Source organism: Heptranchias perlo, chromosome 29 (assembly GCF_035084215.1).
Source record: "Heptranchias perlo isolate sHepPer1 chromosome 29, sHepPer1.hap1, whole genome shotgun sequence".
NCBI lineage: Eukaryota > Metazoa > Chordata > Chondrichthyes > Hexanchiformes > Hexanchidae > Heptranchias > Heptranchias perlo.
In genome coordinates, this window is record NC_090353.1 from 24,628,438 (window position 1) to 24,655,384 (window position 26,947).

The 26,947-nt window shown below is 39.1% G+C and overlaps 1 protein-coding gene across 2 annotated transcripts in view; it reads right to left on the reverse strand.

Moving 5' to 3' along the window:
- Positions 1–225: 225 nt before the first annotated feature.
- Positions 226–26,947, reverse strand: part of scamp4 (secretory carrier membrane protein 4) — a 34,694-nt gene continuing 7,972 nt past the window's right edge. For both annotated transcript variants that reach the window (XM_067968321.1, XM_067968322.1), the window contains exons 2-7: positions 24,279–24,330; positions 14,819–14,947; positions 12,592–12,748; positions 12,385–12,486; positions 10,984–11,101; positions 226–8,245 (exon numbers count right to left, since the gene is read on the reverse strand). In XM_067968321.1, the coding sequence (XP_067824422.1) occupies positions 8,069–8,245; positions 10,984–11,101; positions 12,385–12,486; positions 12,592–12,748; positions 14,819–14,947; positions 24,279–24,285 (690 nt within the window). In that variant the 5' untranslated portion in view covers positions 24,286–24,330 and the 3' untranslated portion in view covers positions 226–8,068. The remainder of the gene's footprint in view (positions 8,246–10,983; positions 11,102–12,384; positions 12,487–12,591; positions 12,749–14,818; positions 14,948–24,278; positions 24,331–26,947) is intronic.

The following is a 26,947-nucleotide window of genomic DNA, read 5'->3' on the forward strand; positions in this document are numbered from 1 at the left end:
TAGGCGGTCTTTATGACAGAGAATATAGGATCAGAAGCTCAGCTCAGGGTAGTAAAGATTCTGGTTCAGCAGCAGATATGTATCATACAATTGCTGGTTCTGGTTGTACAGGTGCAAGAGCTTTCCATCAGCTTCCAGCTGGTTCACTCAATTTACCTTGATGTTCATCACAATAATTAAAGTGGGGTGCAAATTAAAATTATGGATTGAATACAGTGGTTCAAATAGGTTAGCATAGGCATTTATTAGCAATTGTAAAGCTACAATTCTACAAGAGTAAAAGGTACATTATTCTGCCCATAAAGTACTGTCAGTTTTGCCTATCACTAGGGTTTTCTTTTTAAATAAAACAATATATTTTCCCTTAAATGAGAAACAATACTTTTTACATTTAACATTTCATGCATAACAGATTTAATCTCAAAACAGGAAGTCCATAACAGGATTTTTTCTTTAATATATTCACATAAGCAAAATTGTCAGTTACAGGAAAAATAGAATATCTGTAAGGAAGTTTTAACAATCTCTCTTCAGTCTCAACTATCAGGTGATCATATGTTTTCTTGAAGAACACAATTTTTTTATAAAGGCCACATTGGTAATAGGAATGACAACCAACTATCTGCAGTAGACTGTTAGGAATCAATTGTCAGCCACAAAGCTGCACACTAAACTAAGTATTTTGGTAGTAAAAAGTTCACAATAAATTGCTTTGCAAATAATCCATCTACTCCAAAACTGTATGGGTCACTCAAAGTTATTTGGAAGTTAGCCTATTATCAATTTGCTGTACCAGTTTTTCCTCTGCATTTTCCCCCACAATGAATTAAGACAAAAAAGGTGTTAAGCAGAGACCAGGAAGGAGGAGGTAGGGGGGAAGTGTAAAACAGCCCGTTCTCCCAACACCCAGCTCAAGACTGGCACTGGCTAAGGCTGGGAGAAGGTTGCCTGTACAACCACTTTGCTGGAGATTGCTGTGAGATGAAGGGAGGAAAAGCTCTTAAGCTCAGAAAAACTGGATATGGGACAAATTTTCTTTGTCATTATTTAATCTATTGCTATACTCTAAGTGTGAAATATTTAACAGAAAAATCTGTTAACAAGTCAGATCACCAACTATTTAGGATGTAAAAACCACAGTATTTCAATTGATATATCCCATAATAAATCTCTTACTCCAGTTTTCTATTTAAATCAGAGGTAAAAAAGTTACTGTAATAACTGTCTACTTAATATGGCAAAAGACAGGAAGGGAATCAGAATTCTAACTTTAGTTTTGTTTTGTACAAAGTACTAATTTGTGTAAAAGTTGCAGCTTAAAAAATGGTCCCAGAATTTTTTTTTAAAACACTGGTGTTGCCTTAAAAGGGAGTGATCAATTAAGTTTTTTGAATGAATAGTGTAGTCTTATCAATATAAATAAATGCTAAACCTCCAAAAGCCATTGGAAGGTGTTATTTAACTTGCTTTTACCACGCATTGTAGATTTTTTAAAATCCTTTTCTACAAATATCCAACTCAGAACATGTGGATAAAATTATACAAATTATTTGGTGTGAACAACACACTAGAGGAATGCTTGGTTCATTAAAAATGTTACAGCCCCATGTTTGTTTTAAAGAATAATTTGATTTTAAATGTTTATAAGTGTTTATCTTAAAAACACTATGAAAAACAGAGACAAGTGAATGGAATTACTAATCCAGTCAAAGAATAATTAGATCAGCAATGAATTAAAAAGGGCTTAAAAAAACACAAAATACATATTTCACTTACATAAATTAACTTAAAATAAAGCTGCATGTTTTACATACAGTAGTAACATTCTGAAGACTTGTCAAACAGACAAGTTGACAATGATCCCTTTTGTTTATTTATAGTGCACCTATCATTAGGAATCAAACTGAAATCAATATCACACAATAGCCATGCAATTATTTCATGTCCTAGATGTCTGACACCAGAGTCAAAATATTAGCAGTTTGCTTGTAATGGTCACATCATTCAAACTGAAAATGGTTGGAAAATGTACTTGGGAACTATTCAACATGTTTTCTGTCTAGTCTGAACTAAGATGTTCACAAATAAATATGCATCACTGCCTTAAATACAGAAGCAGAAAACAGCAAAGTTACATAGCAAATCTGCAGAAAAGGATCTGTGTAATATACAGCTTCATTGATGAACCTTTACCCCATATTTTCATGGAAATGAAAATTTTATGGATATACATTTCTAGAATGAAGGCTTGAGTGTTCAGATCAAAATCATTTTGCTTTTCACACGTGGCAAAATACAGTTCAAAACATTAGGAATATATGGTATGTCACAAAGACATTAGTGTTTCAATTTATTACAAGGGAAACTTTGTAGCTAAATTAAAATAGACCTAAAGTACATATCCTAAAATACTTTGCACAATACATGTCATGTATGTACTTTATGCCCTGCATGGTTATTTGTTTTTAATCCAATTCCCTCCCATCCTCTTTAAATTCTGGACAATGTAGTCCTTCAATCAGCTCATAGAAGATGCACCTTTGACTAGTGCTACCCTTGCAAAGCCATTTCTTCGCTCTCCTCCACTTTCAAATAGTTGAAAAGCACGCTGATGCTGTGTTTCCGTGTTGTAGGGTCGTGCAACTTTTGCAGCCCTGAAGATGGGAGAGCATGACCATTTTTGACAAATTAGGCAGGGAATCCCCATGTTTGAGATTGTCAAAAATATGCTCCTAATGGGATTTTTAAGAATTAAAAAGCAGTTCTAAAGTGTCCTGGTTTGCACAATTTGGAGTGGCAAAACACAGTGCACTGATCATAATAAACAGGTTGAGTAGTGCTTAAAGCTCAGGAAGAAGGCCAGCAGTCAGCCAAAAGCTGAGGTCACAACTCAGCATACTTTCTTCCATTTGGACGGACAATGGCATCTGGTTGGTTAGCCATTGGTGTGCATGAAAAAGAAAGAGTGTGTGTGAATAATATACACACACATACCTGTAAGCATTTCCAAAGTAACACCAGAGATGAAACACGACAATTGCACTCTAACAAATATCTGTAGAAAGATGAATTAGCTCTTTTCCCATAACCACCTAAAAATTGTACATACCATACTGAACAGTTCATATCTGATTGTAACAGATGCAACCAATCACAAATCTACAAACATGTCATTTAGCACCTATTTTAATGTCTTGAGAATCAAGTATTGGAATTTTTCAGAAACCACCACTTAAAAAAAATATTTTTCCACAAAAAGAATGTTGAAAAGGATTACAACAGACTATAAGAAATTGCAGAACACAAAATGTGTCACCCTGGGGAGGAAAAACCTGGAGATGAGAAACTGCAATCTTCCATTTTCAGACAAAGCACAAACCCTACAAAATTAAACTTTTGTGCATTCTTTTATGACCGCTAAATATAAGGCATGGACTTCAACTACCAAGCCAAAACAAACAGTAATCCATTTAAAATTTGAATTTGAAGTTACTACTACAATTATTTAAAGTTGATAGAAAATGAAACTTAGAATAATCAGCCAAAAACATCAGCTTGATGCATGTTGCGCTATACTTTAATATGGAATGTTAGATGTCATATATCTGATCATGCCATACATAAAACAGCTAGAGTAATATTGCATGCTTTAAGTCTAGAGCTTATTATCTAACTAGAACTCTCTTGGTTCAATGATAAGGCAATTATTGAAAACTACATTCGCATACTTGACAAGACAATTTTTATATTTCCCCCTTTCTTTCAAAAAAAGTAACACTGTGGGCATTGTTAATAAAAATAATTTTAGTAAGAAATTCAGTTCACGGCTCTTCCTCATACCAGACTTTGCTCGTATTTATTGACCTACTTCAAATCAATTACAATTTGAATAGTCCAAAAGTAAGTTATGGTTATTGAATACATTCCCAATGGATTCAAGAGGTTAGCTTATGGGTTATTTTAACCTATTGTTAAGGCATTAGGCTTGTCAACAGATTTTACACTTTGATACATATACTTTTTTTCAAAATGTAAGGTTTTTAAATGGGAAACAGGGAGCAGAGCTGCTGTTTTGTAATGTAAATGGACTTGTCATAATTCTATACTGAATTAACTTTTACCAGTCTTTACAAATTTCAAAAATGCAGCATAAAAAGTTGTTGCAAGGACTGTTCATATTGCTTACAGCATCCCAGAAAACCTAACAAAATGAGTAAGATCTTTCAGAAAAATCATGATACTTCAACAAATTGAAAGGACATATTTTTTGTGCAGGTTCAAGTGGAAGGGTATTGTATAGGTTCGCCATACAATCCAAAATGTTAAAAGGGAGATGCCTGCAGACATTATGACTTTCAATTCTCCCTGGTTGCTACATTTTAAGATTTCAAACTTGGTCGCAAGTAGCCTGGAAATTTATAATCCCTTCTCCATCAAATCAATGTGCTGCCCACAGCCCTTTCTCCCACTACTCAGCGTTACTGCAGACAAGATTCCAAACAAAATGTCTACTCACGAGCTGACTTTGGCAAGCAGTTTTAAAAAGCTCAAGCACACAGAATATGAATTCAGCTGCCAGTAATTGTACAGCTACCTCCCGTTGTAACACCTTGGCTTGTGTGGCAATTAGCAAAATACATTTCTCCTTTAATTCCCAATTAAAGTTGTTTCCATGAAGGTTATGTCGGACATTCATGCAAAAACCTATATATAGCCTGTGATATTATGCATCTACAGCAAGATCCAACAGGTCAGCAATTAAGTAATATCTAGACAGAATTTTTTGATAAACCAAGGTTCCATATACGGTTTACTGAATTTTTGGCTGCATTCTTAATGTACAAGACTTAAATTATTCTTATGATATTGTCATTATATAACATATCAGCTCACAAATTCAACAGTTAACCAACTGTTCAAGAGTGTTAATAAAGTCTAAAGTTCATAACTGTCTGCAACTTTACATCAAAGCAGTTCAAGAGTACAAATATGTTTGTGTTGACCAAATAAGTTTTTAAATCCAATTTCTCAAACAGTTAGCTTAAGACAAAGTAAATAATTCAGGTATAATGTTAAAACTTGCATCTTTTAAGCCTTCTCCCCTCCCAAAAGAAATAATTTGGAAAAAAATTACCTAGAGGCAAATTTTTCTGTAACTTTCAAAATGGTTCGTTGACATTAGAATGTTAGTGACCAAGTGTTTATTACACTGATTTTCCAATTAGATTATTTACAGTACTTGGAGAGCATTTTACCAGCAAAAATCCTGAAATGAAATAAAATTGTTCAAAATAACACTAGCTTCTGCCCAGACCACAGCACTGTTCCCAGTGTTGAAAAGTATTCCTTCTTCAGCACATTTCCAGTTAGTAACAGTTATAATGTGCTTCCACCCATTAGGCTTTGGCAGTTATAACATAATGACACTATAGGTAAGTGCACTTAGGAAAATGGATACAGCACATTTAAATAAAGGGTTCAAAATATATGAATGGTCGCTGCTGAACATTTTGTTGGTCCCTTAAATGTTTTCAAGCTGCAAAGAAAGCAAGCAAACAAAATTTAACTCCTTCCTTTACACTGTCAAAAGGAAGTTGGTCTCTAAAGAACTTGTGTGAAACAGCTTAGAAATGATAGCTGCCATCATATTGGTCCAATAGCTCCCATTTGGTCCATTTGTTCCTTTTTTTTTAATATAACTAGAGTAGATATGATCAGTTGGATTAACTGGTAAGGACAATCTTCCTCCATAGCAAGCATGCCTCCTGTTGACTATGTGAAATAGCACTGCTTTAATGCCATGGGGAAGCTGGTGAAACTTTGGCAATACAGTTTGTTCATATTGCCCACTAGATACCCTTAAAACAACACAAAGCTGCACTGGTTTTATGAAGGATAATCCACTTCCTTCATGGTAAGGTCTATGGAGATAAACAGCCAAAAAAAGGATGGAAAAGTTTAGAAAGTTATTCTAATTTTGGAGCTGTAAGTGAGGCTGCTACCTTTATGTTTTAACAATAAGGAAAACTTTTTTTTCTGATATATGCAATTATTTGGAATACATGCAAAGTGTAACTGCCTCTCATAGCAATTCATTTTCAAAACAATCACCAAATCTCAAATCACACTTCAATATCTTAATACTGACTTATGAACAATATTCCAGAAATGGTTTGATTTTTGGGGCCAAGAAAAGTTACACACATGGAACTAAGGTCTAGTATTATATAAATAGTTTATGTTTGAATTAGATATTTTGAAAAATCTTCACTCCTATTAACTGATAAAAACAGCAGCCTTGAACTTAAGTAGAATTTGAGGGTTATGAGGTGGGTCTACAGAAGTACATTTTCATATTGGGCAATACCTAGAACTTCAAGTAATGAAAAACAATGGTAATATTTCAAGGTTTTTCAGATGTCCATGCAGTTTATACTGATCTATCATCTAGTATCCAATCACCTGTCATTTAGTATTTCTGCCAACATAAATATAGAAATGTATGGTTAAGATTTTCCAAACAAAGGCAAAACGTTTTTTTTGAAATTACAGTTAATGCACCAACAGTTTCTCAGAGATTCAGACACTATTTACTAAATCACATTTTAAAGGCCAAAATATATTTAGAGTAACTATTGCATTGAACAAGTAAATCAAAGTGGTACGTAAATTTTACATAAAGGCTTGGTAACAGTATGTGTTAAAAATCTTAGAAATTATGTAGACAGTAACACTAACGATTTATACCACAAAAGTGGCTCCATAATTGGCATGATGCAATGTTTCAAGGAGCCATCATGTTTGCAACAGTGCGTATCTCCCAACACTGTTATCATTACACAAAATCTTAATTTTCAAAATAATTGTTGCCATCATCTTTACTCTAATATCCAAAACATTATCTTGTCAAATACAGTTTTGAATCAATTACAAGTTGGGTATAAACTAAATGTTACTACCCCCCAGGGCTGTGTCAACCCAGTATTTGTAATTATCACTGCATCCCCTACTGATAATTAAATTGATTCATAAACCATCTTACAAATGGTTCCACCTCCTGGTTAAATGCACATGTTGCCTCTCGTGGCACCACTCCTGAACATAAGCATATTCAGACTATGTGTTATTTAACTAATGTAAACTTGTATAATTATGTTATGCTATTCAAGCAATTATGGCAGTAGTCTTTTTTGTAGAACTTGCACTTAGCAAACCAAACAGATGTACAGGGACTTTACCAATTGATGAGATGATTTGTAAATAAAAATTCAACTATCTATACATAGATAACCAGGAGTGATTACATGGGAGAAGTCTCATCTAGGGTTCAGATCATGTCATAAACTATGCAATGGAACCTCAAACAGATCATCTTCAGAACCCAGCGATGAGAGTTTCAAAATTACTCCTGGGTATCCATTTAAAATGGGTTTAGTGGGGACTGTTTTGACCTCTCTTTTTGATGGCAAATAGTAAATCTGTGGCCTATGAACATTATGTATTTAAAGTGGGAGAATATGCAAACTGAAGAAATGATTGTGATGTAATCAAAGTTTATCAAAAGATAATCTTCAGTTGATTTTTGGGAAATGACACCAAATACATGTTGTATTTGATTGGCACAGCTCTTGACTGCTCTGTATTTTGGTCAGATTTTGCTGATGAGAATGGGGAAAGTAGCTAACTTTAGATCATGATCAGATTAAAAATAGAACAATAAACTTCAGCTTTTAAAAGTCACAGACTAAATTTTGGAAGTATTTACATCCAATTTGATGTCAATTAAAGTCTGATTCCACAGCAGTTAGCACTGATCACAAACCTCAGTTCCAAAAGCAAACAAATATGTACACACAATACACAAGAAAAGCAGACAAGAAATCCCCTTCCAATGCTAGTACTCATGATTTTGAGGCCTTTGTGGTCCCAATGAAAGATGCTTTAACTTTTTCAATATGTAGTGTAATACCAGGCATTTACATTTTCTACTAAGAAATGTTAATTTGTGATTTAAATGTAAAATTGCATCACAAAAGATATGTAAACTTTTTTTTTGAAGGTTCACACCCTAGGACCACTCATCACCACAAGGATATCTTGGTACTGTGGGATACTGTGGTAGAGTGTTACCAGTAACAGTTTGAAATGCTAATTGCTTAGGTGGGGGATTTTGCCATGTGCCAGCACTCCACTCCTCTTGGGCCTTCTGGAAGCTTCCACCACCACCCCGGTAGACTCTGTGCACCTGGTAGGTTAAATTAAAAAATAGTAAATATATAAAACACATTTTAAATTTGTTTTCTATCCTTTCCCCTCAGCTTTTCACATTTTACAATATTTGAAAAGATTTCCAAACTCTACAAGGCTTTCAGCAACAATACAGCCTCCTACATGGAGAACTTAACTTGCTAACTGGCTTGATAGGTGACAAAACTCAAATCCCTGATCAAGAACTATGCAAAGTCAAGGACTGAAACCCACTTCCTACCAATCTATGCCATACTGCGTTGAAGCCCAGTATTCCATACAGTCTTGAGCTACAAGCTTTTGATTTAAAGAATGTCAATGTGCTTTATAATTCTCATTTCATGGATCTCATTAACCAAACTCATTTGTGGCAACCGATTAACCAAACGTTATCGTGGCATCTACATTAGGATTTTCTACATTAAAGACTACCAGAATAGTTAGTGCCTTTCAAACTTTATACTGAGTAAATTGTCTAGTTCACACTATTTTCATTTAGCATTTACCAAAACACTGCACAATATTTCAATTAATATGAAAAAAATCATCTTCACATTGGATATACACAAGAATGTTAATTTTAAAACAGAAAAGGAATGGCAACGAGGGGAGGTGGGAGGGGAAGGAGGAGGAAGGGGAAGAAGAACAGCTACTTGCATTTATATAGTGCCTTTAACGTTTAAAACATCCCAAGGTACTTCACAGAAAGGTAATCAGACAAAAATTAACACCGAGCCAAAGCAGAAGATATTAGGACAGGTGATCAAACACTTGGTCAAAGAGGTAGGTTTTAAGCAGAGTCTTTAAGGAGAAGAGGTGGAGAGGCGAAAAGGTTTCGTGAGGGAATTCCAGAGCTTAGGGCCTAGACATTGTAGGACTGAAGGAGGTTACAGAGATCGGGAAGGGCGAGGCCATGGAGGGATTTGAACATTCGGATGAGAATTTAAAAATTGAGACTTTGGTGGACCGGGAGCCAATGTAGGTCAGCGAGCACATAGGCATTGTGTGAATGGGACTTGGTGCAAGTTACGATATGGGCAGCAGAGTTTTGGATGAGCTCAAGTTTATGGAGGGTGGAAGTTGGGAGGCCAGCCAGGAGACCATTGGAATACTCGAATCTGGAGGTAACAGAAGCATGAATGAGTGTTTCAGCAGACGGGCTGAGACAGGGACAGAGACGGGCAATTATGCAGAGGAAAGAAGACAATGGGAGGAAGATGCAATGAACCAGAACAATGTTCCTTCTGGACTACAGGCTTTGGCTACTCCCAGACCAATGAGGTGAAAGTATCCTGTTGGTTGGCTCTAAGGGTCTCAAGTCAAATGAGTTTGTAAAGGGTATTTCTTTTTTAAAATTGTATTTTCTATCTCTCCCCTTTTCTTATTGCATCACATACTATCCCAAATCAAGAGGTTAAGTGAGCAACCTGCACCCAAGTTTCGAATAATGAACAGGAACGATTCAAGTGACTATCTGCTCATGAGTTAATCTGGTCGCTGTTCAAAGCTTCTCCATGACTGACTGAAAACTCAACATTATGCACTACTCTGGCAAGGCTCATTTTTGTCACTGCACTTTACTGAGTTTGGGCAGTCTCCACCAACTTATTATTTGGCATAAGTCCTGAGTGCACAACTTTCCATAACAGCATAAATTAGCAATAAACTTCAGAGAGGGGTTATTCAGGGCGACTTATGTGAAAAGTAAAAGAAAAACACGTTAGTGGGTGCTCTTCTGAGGTTAGGGCAGAGTGGAGTGGACTTCACTCTACATTTAGCCATACTGTACTTAACTGGGAGCTCATGATAGTGGCAGTATCCCAAACCGAAACTGACATCTTCAGGAGTATAAAAATGACCAAAAAGTGTAACTTTAAAAATAGAAGTTTTTACTGGCCTGCAATACATCACACTGGACAAAACTTTCCATACACTTGAAAGAAACTGCATCATAGCCTACTAGAAGGATTACACCACAATTGACATTGATCTTGGAAATGCCTGATGTGGAGATGCCGGTCGGATGGACTGGGGTGGACAAATGTAAGGAATCTTACAACACCAGGTTATAGTCCAACAGTTTTATTTGAAAATCACAAGCTTTCGGAGGCTTTCTCCTTCGTCAAGTGACGAAGGAGATAATCTCCGAAAGCTTGTGATTTTCAAATAAAACTGTTGGACTATAACCTGGTGTTGTAAGATTCCTTACATTTGGAAATGCCTGGATAAGGGAGGGTACAAAAAAGGCAAGCAACATTTTTATCATTATTGAAGGGAACCCAAGCACAAAGAAAATAAATTAGAGCCACTATATTACTGAAACTTGTTTTGCCAGACTCCTCAATTCTGTAAGTCACTTTCTGGAAAGAGAAAGAACCTGAACAGTGGAATTCAGAATTCCATCTTGGATGAATCCTAGTCTACTTGCACAGAGCTGTTCGTGTTCATAATCACAGTCATAATCAACAAATTCTTTCACGTGATTAGCTTTGCAACTACATTAAAATCCATCACCATCTCTAGGAATATTCTGCAGAATGCTCACAGCACCTGCAAACAGTATGTTGTGCAGTATCATCAGTTTACTGAACAATGCTGAATAATCTGCTCATAATACAAGCAGTATCCTCGTGGTATCTCCAAGTTCTTATTGATGAAGGTTACCTGTGCTTCAAATACAAAAATGCACTTTAAAGAAAATTATTTTCAGAGAAGTGGAGGGGAAAAAAAACTTACACGGAAAATAACAAGTGCACTCAGGATTGCAACTGCTGTGAACATGATCGCTGGGAAGAGCATAACCACTCCTGCACCAACATTCACTGAGAAGAAACCAATGGCAGCTATCCATCCACTAAAATAAAAAAGGAATATTGTTAACATTTGTTTTACATAAGGATCTTTGAAGTTGGTTCTTACTGCTGATTTAAAAGCCAAGGTTTTTTCAGATGTTTTTCTGTTTTTATTTTTAACACCAAAAACTGGGAGAAAAATCAGGGGGAAGAACTTTAAAAACCTGGGTGAAGATGATTTTGTTTTGTAACAATATGAATAAATGACCTTGCATTTATATAGCATCTTTCATTTCCTCAGGACATCCAAATCACTTCACAGCCAATCAAGTACTTTTGAAGCAGAGTCACTGTGGCAATGTAGGCAAAGGCGGCAACCAATTTGAACACAGCAAGGTCCCACAAACACCAATGGGATAAATGAATAGATCATCTGTTTTAGTGGTGCTGGTTGACAGATAAATATTGGCCAGGATACTGGGACAACAGACCTATTCTTTGAATAGTGCCATGGGACCTTTTACATCCACCTGAGGGGGCAGACAGGTCCTCAGTTTCATGTCCCATCTGAAAGACAGCACCTCCAACAGTGCAGCACTCCCTCAGTACTGCACTGAAGTATCAACCTAAATTATGTGCTCAAGTCGCTGGAGTGGAGCTTGAAACCACGACCTGACACAGTGTTACCACTGAGCCAAGGCAGACACTAACATAAATATTACGCAATGTAATTATCTTGGACTTTTTTGAATACACATTGGTATTTCTTTGGCCTTCCGTATCTTTCTATGGTATCGGTGACACACTATATACTGTAATACTATTTATTACCTGTGTTTTAGCAGCTTTGATTATATATTGCAATACCTCATTAATTTAGTCAATTTTTCTATAATCATGCTCCCCTTTTATGCCTGACTACTGGAAGACATTTTACTCATCTGTTTACACTGGTTAGTGTCATAATCCATTTCTTCATACAGGTTTGTATTTGGTGAGCTTTAAACATCCTTTTTGATCATAAATATTGCCATGAGCAAACAAATCAAATCATAGCTGTTCTCAGCCTTCTACATTAAGTGAATCCTTCACAACAGACTGAAGCTTGTATTAGAAGTTACTATCTGCTAAATAAGAGATTTGTTTTAACTACTGGAGCTTTTAGGTTATGTGATTTTGCCATCTTGTGACAGGTATCAAGTACTACATGAACAATGCAAATGTAACACATTGGCCTGGTATGGTCTTCAGTCCAAAGAACCAAGATGAAAAAGGGTAAAGCAAAGTGCTATATAAATTGGCAATGGTTTCTAATTCTGCTCCCTCCATAAATGGTAATACTCACCAGGCTCCCCATCCTTTGAAACCAATTGCTTGTAAAGCTACCAAAACAACTTGGGCAGCAAAAATGAAGAAAAACGCCATGAAGTTAAAAGAGCTATCAGATCTGTTGGCAGAAAAATAGAAGTTCAATTACAAGCTTGAAATATAAACCAAAGGGACTACATTAATCCTCTAAACATTCTTTTGGTCTTCCATCACAAGTATTTACCTAAATGCTTTATAAATTGGACGAAGCCAGCAGACATACGAACAGGGGCTGAAAAGGACTAGCCAGAGTATTGCCAGGCCAAAGTTGATAGCGCCACCTCCTGCTATCAGCCAAGCTAAGCAGCCTATCAAATTCACTGCCAGGGTAATGCTGTAAACTGAACACAAAGAAAAGCTAAATTAGGATTGTACTGTGATCAGTAGTCATAATGTGTTTTGTAACCTTCAAAAACCATCTACTGAAAACTGCTGAGAAAGTCAAAACTCGAAATAACCTAATCTACAAACTTGCCACCTCTGCCTGGGGAGCAAATACCTCCACCTTTACGCTCATCTGCTCTCGCACTCTGCTATTCAGCTGCAGAATATTGCACCCCCATTTGGGCTTGTTCACCACACACTAAGCTGCATGCTACTACATATCTTGTGCCAAGCACATTGCGCCCTATCGACAGACAGTGAACCAGAACTCAACTGGCCATGTTGTAGTGCGGCACTTCTCAATCACGTTCAAACTGGGCAGGGACAGTGCTCTCCAAATCTTCACCCACGGGGTCTTCGTTAAGATGACAAATGTCCTTGCAGACAAATACAAACCACGTTGTTGAATTGTACCCACTAAAAACTATCTGGTGGCCGACGCGCTTTGCATGCTGGTGACGACAATGTTCTAAAATGGCTGGGATCATACGCTCAATCTGCAGACGCTAAATAATAATGATTGTGTTACATCTTAGCAACGCTTGGTTCCAATTCATCTGGTATCGCACAAAGAGGAACTCCTATGCAAAAAGTCTATTACAGGCAGTTATCAATTTGGAAGTTTAAAGCTGAAGAAAAGTGTAGGAGGAATTTTTTGTTGAAAGTACTCACTCTCTTGATTGAAGAAAATAAGATACACAAGTGAAATTTTTTGACAATTTAGCAAAAATACTATTATTCCATCTAGAAGGGTCTCCCTTCCAGCAAGTCACTTCAGTGACCTCAATCAGGGTAGGAAAGGGAGCCAAGGGGATCGCCATGCATTCCAGAGCAGCTCATAGTGGAAGGGGGAAGAGAGGGTGCAAATTCAAACTGGGCCAAGAGTTGCTCTTAAGCTGCCAGACCCAAAGAGCCATGTTACAAGGTGGGCATGTGATTTCCTCTAGTTAGATGACACTTGAGAGTTGCACTTCCTCAACCCCGTTTCTTATGGGTCTGGACAAGGTCGATCCCTGGTCGATCCCTGTCTGCAACATTATCTAGAGCAGGGAGGGAGTCCATTCTCAACTGTCCATACCAGGAGTAAAGTTGTTATATCAAAAAACAAAGTTCAGGCCTGAATATTATTTTCTTTCATAAAAATGCAAAGGGGTATTTTGAACAAAAAACATTGTCCCATGATCTTCCTTTTTCTTTAAAAAAATTGGAAAGAGAAAGGACTATAGGTCTTTCAAAAGACGATACCAATTTTTTCCAACCATGGATTCTATCCAATTTATGTAATCTCAGAAGAGTGAACAACCAGAGGCAAAACCTTCAATCTATTCTCTAAACAGATATTTATCCAATGTAACAGAGAAAGACAGCTGAGTTGCCAGTGAACATGCAGGTTTCCATAACATTTACACTGCAGGGCTCATTTACGTAGCTCAGGTATCTCCTGATCAGCATCCAGATGGGATTCCCTATGGAGGTGCTCCCAAATACATTCATGACATCAGCAGATATAGCTCCCTGCAGAGAGAGGGTACCTGAAATGGTCTGTTGTGCCTAATTTCATTGTTAAGTTTGAGCCCATCACCTACAAAGAAGTAATTATTTTACAGTACTGTATGAGAATTCAGATCTCCCTTCTCTGCAGGGAACTACTCTGATATTAGAAACCAGCAAGTAAGGAATCCCATGGATTGACACACACACAACTGGCCTGGACATCAGTCAGGAGACACATTAGTAATAGAGCACTGCTGTTTTAAATAATCAAGGGATTTATCTATACACTTATGGGTGCCTCTTAGTTGTTTTCTTTGCCCCTTCTCTCCATTTTATGCTGGTCAACATCCAATTAACAAGATTGAAGATTATAATAATAATTAACAAACCCTACGACTAAGACTGATTTTAGATATGAAGGACATATGAAAAGGAACTAATCTAGCAAAAAGTTTGTGTTCACTGCATTAATTACATATGTTACCCCAGAAAACTATAATCATCCAGTTTGAAAACAAAATGACTCAACTTACAGATCCATAAATGGTAAATTCTCTTGACAAGATGGCAGTGGTCTGGTGGGATCTCTTCTTCGAAGTTTTGATAGAAGCAAGGCTTCAAAGGGATAAACTTTGGTAGTGGGGGAAAATTGTTTGCTGTTTCTAAAAAAAGACAGACTTGATAACGTGAAAGTCACAAGTGCATTTACCTTCTTTTATTAGTTGTTATGGCCTAACATTAGACCATGCTGTGTGTCACGGAAAACATCAAACAAGAAGTGTACTAATATACACACCCCTAAATGTATACAATTACCAATTGCTTCCCTTTTCCTCCTGAACCTCACCAAAAGTTCATATAACTCAAGTAGAAACAATAGCTACTATATTACAGTAAATGGCAATGGAATGCTAACTGTAGATCATAGAAATTTATGATACAGGAGACCATTCAGCCCAACGTGTCTGAGCCGGCCGAAAAAGAGCCATCCAGCCGAATCCCACTTTCCAGCTCTTGGTCCGTAGCCTTGTAGGTTACGGCACTTCAAGTACATATCCAAGTACTTTTTAAATGCAATGAGGGTTTCTGCCTCTACCACCCTTTCAGGCAGTGAGTTCCAGACCCCCACCACCGTCTGGGTGAAAAAAATTCTCATCTCCCCTCTAATCCTTCTACCAATTACTTTAAATCTATGCCCCCTGGTTATTGACCTCTCTGCTAAAGGAAACAGGTCCTTCCTATCCATACTATCTAGGCCTCTCAATTTTATACACCTTAATTAAATCTCCCCTCAGCCTCCTCTGTTCCAAAGAAAACAACCCCAGCCTATCCAATCTTTCCTCATAGCTAAAATGCTCCAGTCTTGGCAACATCCTCGTAAATCTCCTCTGCACCCTCGCTAATGCAATCACATCCTTACTGTAATATGGTGATCAGAATTGTATGCAGTACTCTAGCTGTGGCCTAACTAGTGTTTTATACAGTTCTAGCATAACCTCCCTGCTCTTATATCCTATGCCTCGGCTAATAAAGGAAAGTATCCTGTATGCCTTCTTAACCACCTTATCGACCTGTCCTGCTACTTTATTGGGATCTGTGGACATGCACTCCAAGGTCTCTCTGTTCCTCTACACTTCTCAGTATCCTACCATTTATTGTGTATTCCCCTGCCTTGTTTGCCCTCCCCAAATGCATTGCCTCACACTTCTCCAGATTGAATTTCATTTGCAACTTTTCCGCTCACCTTACCAGTCCATTGATATCTTCCTGCAATCTACAGCTTTCAATCTCACTATCAACCACACAGCTAATTTTTGTATCATCTGTCAACTTCTTAATCATGCCCCCTACATTTAAGTCTAAGTCATTGATACATACCACAAAAAGCAAGGGTCCTAGTACAGAGTCCTGCGGAACCCCACTGGAAGCAGCCTTCCAGTCACACAGACACCCATAGAACCATAGAAAAGATACAGCACAGAAGGGGGCCATACGGCCCATCGTGTCCGTGCCAGCTCAAAAAACAACCAGATGCCCATTCTAATCCCATCTTCCAGCACCCGGTCCGTAGCCTTGCAGCTTATGGCACTTTTGGTGCAGGTCCAGGTGCTTTTTAAAAGAGTTGAGGGTCCTTGCCTCTACCACCAATTTGGGCAACGAATTCCATACACCCACCACCCTCTGGGTAAAAAAGTTTTTCCTCATGTCCCCTCTAATCCTTCCGCCAATCAGCTTAAATCTATGTCCTCTAGTTCTTGAACTCTCCACTAGGGGAAACAGGTACTTCCTGTCTACTCTATCGAGGCCCCTCATAATTTTGTACACCTCAATCAGGTCTCTCCTCAGCCTCCTCTGCTCCAAGGAAAACAACCCCAGCCTATCCAATCTCTCCTCGTAGCTGCAATTTTCAAGCCCTGGCAACATTCTTGTAAATCTTCTCTGCACTCTCCAGAGCAATTACGTCCTTCCTGTAATGTGGTGACCAGAACTGCGCACAATACTCCAGCTGTGGCCTTACCAGCGTTTTATACAGTTCCATCATTACATCCCTACTTTTGTATTCTATACCTCGGCTAATAACAGACTATTCTGTATGCCTTCTTCACAACCTTATCTACCTGTTCTGCCACCTTCAGGGACCTGTGCACATACACTCCAAGGTCTCTCACTTCCTCTACCCCTCTCAATATACTCCCATTTACTGCATATTCCCTTTTACTGTTTGCCCTCCCCAAGTGCATTACCTCACACTTCTCCGGATTGAAATCCATTTGCCACTTTTCCACCCACTCCACCAACCCACTGGATATCTTCTTGGAGTCAAGAGCTCTCCTCTTCACTATCAACTATATGGCCAATTTTTGTGTCGTCTGCAAATTTGCCAATCATGCCCCCGACATTCGAGTCCAAATCATTAATATATACCACAAACAGCAAGGGACCCAATACTGAGCCTTGTGGCACATCACTGGAAACGGATTTCCATTCACAAAGACGTCCATCGACTTTTACCCTTTGTTTCCTGTTACTGAGCCAATTTTAGATCCAAATTTGCCACATTTCCCTGTATCCCATGGGCTTTTACCTTTCTGACCAGTCTGCCATGTGGGACCTTGTCAAATGCCTTACTAAAATCCATGTAGACAACATACATTGCACTACCCTCATCAATCCTCCTTGTCACTTGCTCAAAGAATTCAATCAGATTTGTACGGCATGACCTTCCCTGAACAAATCCATGCTGACTATCTCTGATTAAACCATGCCTGTCTAAGTGACAGTTTATCCTATCTCTCAGTATTGATTCTAATAGTTTGCCCACCATCGAGGTAAGACTGACCGGCCTATAATTGTTCTGTCTTTCCCTTGTACCCTTTTTAAACAATGGTACTACATTTGCAGTCTTCCAGTCCTCCGGTACCTCCCCTGTATCTAGTGAGGATTGGAAAATGATCCTCAGACATCTGCTATTTCCTCCCTGGCTTCCTTCAATAGCCTAGGAAACAATCCATCCGGCCCTGGTGACTTATCAACTTTCAAGGATTCCAGTCCCTCTAGTACTTCCTCACTTGTTATGTTTACCTTATCCAATATTTCACACCTCTCCTCTTTAACTACTACATCCGGATCATCTCTTTCCTTTGTGAATACGGAGACAAAATATTCATTTAAAACCCTACCCACATTCTCTGCTTCTACACACAAGTTACCCTTATCATCCCTGATCAGTCCCACCTTTTCCTTAGCTATCCTCTTGTTCTTAATGTACTGATAAAACATCTTTGGGTTTTCTTTAATCTTACTAGCTAATATTTTTTCATGCCCTCTCTTTGCTTTCCTTATTTCCTTTTTTACATCATCCCTGTATTTTCTATACTCAAGACATTCTGCAGTATTTAGTTTTCTGTGACAGTCATAAGCTTTCTTTTTCTGCTTTATCTTGCCCCGTATACTTCTAGACAACCAGGGGGCTCTAAATTTGGCAGTGCCACCCTTTTTCACTGATTTCTCCTCAAGTAGTTGTGTCCAGTCCACTTCTGCCAAATCACCTCAGTTCTGTAATATTTGCCTTCCCCCAAATTAAAACATTTACTCCTGATTTAACTCTGTCCTTTTCCATAATAATGCTAAAACTAACTGAATTGTGGTCACTATCCCCAATATGGTCACCCACTGGCCCATCTTCATTTCCCAGGACTAAATCGAGAATTGCATCCCCTCTTGTTGGGCTTGTCACGTACTGGCTAAAAAAGTTCTCCTGGACGCCGATCAAGAATTTTGCACCCTCTGTGCCCCTCACACTGTTTGAATCCCAGTTGATGTTAGGGTAGTTAAAGTCCCCGACTATTACTGCCCTCTTATTTTTGCACTCAGAAATTTGCCTACATATTTGTTTTTCTATCTCCCTTTCGTTATTCGGGGGTCTATAGTACACTCCTAGTGGTGTGACTGCCCCTTTTTTATTTCTTAGCTCAACCCGTATGGCCTCGATTGATGATCCATTTAGCATATTATCCGTTCTCACAACTGTAATTGATTCTTTAACCAATAATGCTACCCCCACCTTTTTTTTTTTAAAATCACCCACTCTATCCTGCCTGAAAACTCTATATTCAGGGATATTGAGCTGCCAATTATCCCCCTCTTTAAGCAAGGTTTCCGTTTATAGCAAATGATATCATGCTGCCATGTGTCTATCCTTGCCCTTAGCTCATCTGCTTTGTTGTAATACTCCTTGCATTGAAGTATATAACCTTTAACCCCGTCAAATTCCTGTGCTGAACACTATTTAACCTTTGCTTCTTTTGCATTTGAGTCGCTAACTACGTCACTAACTGCTTTTCTACTTCCCGTTTCCTGGTCTGAATTTGTCCTATCTGTACCTGCCCTTTGATTCCCATCCCCCTGCCATACTAGTTTAAACACTCCAACAGAACTAGCAAATGCCCCCGCAAGGATATTGGTCCCAGTTGCTTGGGTGCAACCCGTCCAGCTTGTACAGATCCCGCCTTTCCCAGAACCAGTCCCAATGCCTCAGGAATTTAAACCCCTCCCTCCTACACCATCTTTCAAGCCACGCATTCATCTGGTCTATTCTCCTATTTCTGCTCTCACTAGCATGTGGCACTGGGAGTAATCCTGAGATTACTACTTTAGGAGGTCCTGCTTTTTAATTTATTTCCTAACTCCCTATATTCTGCTTGCAGGACCTCATCCCTTTTTTTTTTAAACCGTGTCGTTGGTACTGATATGGAGCACGACCTCTGGCTGTTCACCCACCCCCTTCAGAATGTCCTGCAGCCGCTCCATGACATCCTTGACCCTAGCACCAGGGAGGTAACATACCATCCTGGAGTCACATCTGCGGCCGCAGAAACGCCTGTTTCCCTTACGATGGACTCCCCTATCACTATTGCTCTCCCATTCTTTTTCCTCCCCTCCTGTGCAGCTGAGTAGTGCCATGGTCTTTCCTCTTGCTGCATTCCCCTGATAAGCCATCTCTCCCAACAATATACAAAGCGGAATATCTGTTTGAGATATCCCGTCGACCATTACCCTTTGCTCCCTGCCACTGAGCTAATTTTGGATCCAACTTGCCCCATTCCCTTGGATCCCATGGGCTTTTACTTTTCTGACGAGTCTGCCATGTGGATCCTTATCAAAAGCCTTGCTAAAATCCATGTAGACTACATCAAATGCGCTACCCACATCAACCCTTCTTGTTATCTCCTCAAAAAATTCAATCAAGTTAGTCAGACACTACCTTCCGTAACAAATCCATGTTGACTGTCCTTGATTAATCCGAGCCTTTCTAAATGACGATTAATACTGTCCCTCAGAATTTTTTCCAATAATTTACCCAGGTTAGGCTGACTGGCCTGTAATTACTTGGTCGATCCCTTTCTCTCTTTTTAAACAACAGTACGACGTTAGCAATCCTCCGGCACCACACCTGTAGCTAGAGAGGATTGCAAAATGATGGTCAGAGCCTCTGCTATTTCGTCCCTTGTTTCTCTTAACAGCCTGGGATACATTTCATCCGGGCCTGGGGATTTATCTACTTTCAAAAGATGCCAATCCCCTTAATACTTCCTCCCTCACTATGTTTATCCCATCCAATACTTCAAACTCAACTACAATGTCTGCATCGTCCCCCTCTTTTGTGAAGACAGATGCAAAGTATTCATTAAGAACCATATCCACATCTTCCACCTCCACACACAGGTCACCTTTTTGATCTCTAATCGGCCCTACTCTTTCCTTAGTTATCCTATTGCTCTTTTCTATAAAACATCTTTGGGTTTTCCTTGATTTTACTTGACAATATTTTTCTCATGCTTTCTCTTTGCTTTCCTAATTTCCTTTTTAATTTCACCCTTGCACTTTCTATACTCCTCTAGGCTTTCTGCAGTATTGGGCTCTCTGTATCTGACATAAGCTTCCCTTTTTTTGCTTTATCCTATCCTGTGTGCTCCTTGACACCCAGGGGGCTCTAGATTTGGGAGTCCCAACCTTTTTCTTTGTGGGAACATATTTGCTCTGAACCCTCACCATCTCCTCCTAAAATGCCTCCCACTGCTCTGACACTGAATGACCTTCAAGTAGCTGTTTCCAGTCTACTTCAGCTAGTGGTTGTTGGAGGCCAATCATCTCAGCCCCAGGACATTGCTGCAGGAGTTCCTCAGGGCAGTGTCCTAGGCCCAACCATCTTCAGCTGCTTCATCAATGACCTTCCCTCCAACATAAGGTCAGAAATGGGGATGTTCGCTGATGATTGCACAGTGCTCAGTTCCATTCGCAACCCCTCAGATAACGAAGCTGTCCATGCCCACATGCAGCAAGACCTGGACAACATCCAGGCTTGGGCTGATAACTGGCAAGTAACATTCGACCCAGACAAGTGCCAGGCAATGACCATCTCCAACAAGAGAGTCTAACCACCTCCCCTTGACATTCAACGACATTACCATCGCCGAATCCCCCATCAACATCCTGGGGGTCACCATTGACCAGAAACTTAACTGGACCAGCCACATAAATACTGCGGTTACAAGAGCAGGTCAGAGGCTGGGTATTCTGCGGCAAGTGACTCATCTGACTCCCCAAAGCCTTTCCACCATCTACAAGGTACAAGTCAGTAGTGTGACGGAATACTCTCCACTTGCCTGGATGAGTGCAGCTCCAATAACACTCAAGAAGCTCGATACCATCCAGGACAAAGCAGCCCGCTCGATTGGCACCCCATCCACCTCCCTAAACATTCACTCCCTTCACCACTGGCACACTGTGGCTGCAGTGTGTACCATCCACAGGATGCGCTGCAGCAATTCGCCAAGGTTTCTTCGACAGCACCTCCCAAACCCACGACCTCTACCACCTAGAAGGACAAGGACAGCAGGCACATGGGAACACCACCCCCTGCATGTTCCCCTCCAAGTCACACACCATCCAGACTTGGGAATATATCGCCGTTCCTTCATCATAGCTGGATCAAAATCCTGGAACTCCCTTCCTGACAGCACTGTGGGAGAACCTTCACCACACAGACTGCAGCGGTTCAAGAAGGCGGCTCACCACCACCTTCTCAAGGGCAATTAGGGATGGGCAATAATGCTGGCCTCACCAGCGATGCCCACATCCCATGAATGAATTTTTAAAAAATTATATTTCAGCTTAGTAAAATTGGCCTTTCCCCAATTGAGAACTTTTACTCCTGGTCTATCTTTGTCCTTTTCCATAACTACTCTAAACCTAACAAAATAATGATCACTACCACCAAAATGCTCTCCCACTGATACCTCTTCTACCTGCCCAGCTTCATTCCCTAAAACGAAGTCCAGAACTGCCCCCTCTCCTGTTTGGCTTGCTACACACAGGCTAAGAAAGTTCTCCTGAATGCATTTTAAGAATTCTGCACCCTATATACCTTTTACACTGATTCTATCCCAGTTAATGTTATGGTAGTTGAAATCCCCTATTACTGTCCTATTGCTTTTGCACTTCTCAGAAATTTGCCTACTTATTTGCTCTTCTATCTCCCTCTGACTGTTTAGGGGGGGATCTATAGTACACTCCCAGCAGTGTGATTGCCCCTTTTTTGTTCTTCAGTTCAACCCATATGGCCTCATTTGATGATCCTTCTAATATATCATCCCTCCTCACGGCTGTAATTGTTTCTTCAACCATTATTGCGACACCACCCCCCCATTTTAGCTCCCTCTCTGTCGCGTCTGAAAACCCTGTAACCAGGAATGTTGAGCTGCCATTCCTACCCCTCTTTAAGCCATGTTTCAGTGGTGATATCATACGTATCTAACTGTGCCCTCAGCTCATCTGCCTTATTCACTAGACTCCTTGCATTGAAGTTTATACCATTGAGTACTGCCAAACTCTTTTGTTGTCTATTTTCTAGCCCTTGTTTCCTCTGCCTTCCACACTCACTTACTAATTTTCTGCCTTCCATTCCCAGCTCTGCTTCTCTCTCTCTCTTCTGAATCTACGCTCAGGTTCCCATTCCCTTACCAATATCAGATTTCACTTATAAACCTTGCATCACAGACTTAAGAGCATGATCTCAAAGCCCTTTGAGGAGTTTGAGATGTTTTATTATTTTGGAACAGGGTCTAAGGTTCATGAAAAGTTTTGCAATCTGGTTCAAAGCTGCTGCATTTGGGCTAAATTTAACTCACTATTTCTGCTTGCTTCTCTAAGTGACTGTGAATAAACTTGAGTTTAGTCTGTTACGAAATGTCCAACACAAATGATTTTAATCATCTTCTAAACTTTGATGGACAGGTATTGGAAAGTTTGTGTAAATGTTGTTCATTCTGAGTGTACACAGAATTACATAGAAATTACAACATGGAAATAGACCAGTCCATGTTGGTGTTTATCCTCCACAAGAGCAGTAATCCTAATCCCATCTGCCCATCCTGTTCCCATATAATTTTATCCCCCTTTCCTTCAACCACTTATCTAACATATTCTCAAATGTTAACACAGTCTCTCTTCATTCACTTAGTTAGTGCAATCCATAGCGTCGCAACCTTCTGTGTGAAAAATATTCCTTCAGCTCTCTCCTAAATCTCTTACATTTAATCTTATGTCCATGCCCCATAATTCTAGACCCTTCAAACCCCACTGGAAAATGTTTCTATCTACTTTGTCCCATCCCTTCATAATTTGGAACACCTCCATCAAGTAATGAGTTCAAATCCCACCATAGCAGTTTGAGAATTTGAATTCGGTCAAAAAAAGATCAGGAAACTCAAAGCTGGTATGATTAAAACAGTGACCATGAGCCATTCGGATTTCCGTAAAAACCCAACTGGTTCACTAATATCCTTTAGGGAAGGAAACCTGCCATCCTATCCGATCTGCCTATATGTGACTCCAGTTCCACTCCAAAGTGGTTCACTTAACTGCCCTCTGATGAGGCAAGACATTCAATTGTTTCCAAGGCAACTAGGGATGAGCAATAAATGTTGGCCTTGCCAGCAGCACCCACAGAAAGAAAGAAAGAAAAAGAAACAAACAAAAAAGAAAGAAGAATGAAAATGAAAGCTGGCTGCTCTTTGAACAATGCCCTTTGAAATTAAAACTAGATAATGGCATTTACTCACATCCTTCAGCTATTTCTTCATTCCTTCAAACATTTTTGCATCTCCAAACCACTGAAGAGTTAAGAGGGCAGACAAATGACTGCTCCCAGGCCACACTCAGCAAAAGCTCAAGGTGCATGAGCAAGGATGGAAACAACCTGCCTTTCAATTGTTCCTCCCTTCTAACAAAAAGACCATTATGACCTCTACTAGGTTAGCCCACTCTACAACTAAGCAAAATCAGAAACTTTCCATTTAGGGAACATCACAAAGCAATCTATAGTATTTTTTCTCCTTTTTGGTCTATGCCTAGTAAATGTCTAAACATTAAAGCAGAAAAGTTATTTACAATATGAGAGATAAAAAAGTTTAGAAAGACAACACAACCTACCAGTCATCTCTTCAGCTGTTCGTAGTCTTGACTACTACTTTATTTGCCGATTCTGAAAAACAATATTTCTGTTAAAAACAGAAAACACGTGGAAAGCATGGGTAAAACTAATTCACGTTTTTTTTTACTTTCAAAGTATATGAATACACAAATTCACAAATCATTTAAAACTTTACAATGATAGCTTAGTGACACAGTATGCTGACATTATAACATATTATGCTAAAGTGCTAGAACATGGATGAACTCCTGATCTTAGTTAAAATTATCTGGGAGGCAGAAAAAAATCATATTGTGAATAGTCATCACTCTTCTGTCGTTTCTAGTCACTGGTCAAGGCAACATTGGAAGATCGGTGTGCTGCAGTAACACTTATGCCATCACAAAATGGTGGAACGTGGAACTGTATCCTTAATATCGCTGAGTTACTGATTTCAGCTGCATTGCTAGAATTCAGCGGAAGGCAGAGGCTGGGGTGCTCTCCACAAGAAAAATCAACCAAGCTGTTGTGTGTGCCTTCCAGTGGTTGATTCACAGCAGCGGAGATCTAGGACAGATCAATCATAATTGGTGCATGACCAGGGGAGTGGGAGGGGCAAGTAGTCTGATCATTTTTAAAAAAACAAAAAAGAGCCTGCCATGTTGGATGAAATGGACACAGAGACCGCAAGCATTTCCAAAATAAGAATAAATCATATAATTGCATGAAGAATCTGCTGATATTTCCTCATTGATTAAAATGGGGTGAAGGAAATATTTATTTTGTACAGTAAAGTTTTATCACAATCAGCTAATATTTATCATGGCATATCTATTGGACCCTCTATTTATTTGTAGCCAAAGTATAATTTTGTAATATTCACAACACATTTGTTGCAAACTTATTAGGGATCCTGGTGGAAGTTCTCTCAGTTTTTAATTTTTGTCACGTGGCGCTTCTGTGCGCCAGGACAACAAGATCACCAAGCAGTTGCACAACAAAGGAGAATCAACCCAATATTCAATGATAATTAGCAAGTACTATTCACACAAATAAATTCTTTGATAAACTTCCAGCAGAGTGGTTAATCCTGTAGTATGCATGTCACACATCAATGTTAAAAGTGCAGATAGTGTTCAGATTGACTGCTATATGTAAGCATATCCAAGTGAAGGAGAATACCCAGTGAAATGCAAACGATGCAGCTATACATCAGTTTTAAAGTACATTATTTTTCACCCTAAGCAACTTTTTAAAAAAAATCACAAAATTAATCTAATTTTAAACTACGTGATTTTTGCAATCTGTTATAATGAGTTGTGCCTACAGCACGCAGTTCAGTCAGATAAACCATCTGCTGTTCTTGTTTCGTACTACTTTTCACTGTAGTTAGCAAGACATTGCCAGATACTGCATGTTGAAAGTGCCCTTAATTTGGAATACTGTATCACAATCCACGCCATTTAAAATGGAGCCTTTTAAGCAATAATACAAGCTGTCATGCTAGATTTTTTATGTACTGTATTATTACTTTCACAACTAAATGGTTACACTGACGAACATTCAACCATCTGAGTAGGTTTACCTAAAACTTCATTATGAGCACATAGTAACTGAGGAAAATCTTGCAGCCATGATCTCCAATTTCCTAAACAATAACAAGCTTTAAAGCAGAGATTCTCTCCAACTATATCCCAATAAATCCCATGTTTTACTCCACTCTGCTACAATACCAAAGAGTGGTAGAGAGAACGTATAAGGGAGGAACAAACAAGCACCGCAGCAGTGAGAACAGTTCAATTTACTTCAACTTGTTCTTATCTACTACTTCAAATTGCAGAGCAGCTTTGTTCAGATAGCCCTGAACAACCTCTGCGTTGTTTTCATTTCTGAAATTTATAACACTGAATAGAACTTCTGGAGTTCTTGACTAATAGTTTGGAACTTAAGAGGGACCAGGATAGCACATTAACTCTGACAATTCCTCAAAATGTATACTGAAAACTGGCCAGGTTTGTCACTTTCTATTTACATCCATTGTGCTCACCCCTAACAACAGGGTGTACACTTCACCACCAAACCTCAAGTTAAAACAGGATTACTACTTTTAAGTACTTGAGGAATAGAATTAAAGGAGATCTCTCCCTCCCCCCCACAAATGGCTGAGGAAATTGGGGAGGGGGGAGGGTGGGGGAGGAGAGAGAAATAAGTACTCACTGCCTTTAAAGCCAGTGGGGAAAAAAATCTCCTCCTTCCCCCTCCCTCTGCAAGTAGCTGAGTGGATATATTTATACGTTTTCGGCTGAAACCAGCTCAAGAATCCATCACATGGGGTTACCCAATGAGACCAGCTTGGATTACATACCTGGTGGATCACTCTGCTGTGGAGGAGTGTTGGGAATGACATCCTTTGCCCATCTTGGCTGCTGATATCCTGTCTAATCTTGTGCTTTATTGACATGGCAGCATTTAAACTAAATAAAAATATGGATAGACTATATGATGCACCAAACTCAAACCAATGATTTTTTGACAAACTGATAAGGCTTTTCTGTCTAAACAGCAAACAGCCAGCTGGTAAACTTGTGAAGTTGAAATGAGTTTTCGATATATCAAAATACCACTAAGCAGATTTCACACTGTAAATACAATGTTCTGCAGATATTGTATATGAGTAATAAATAAAACT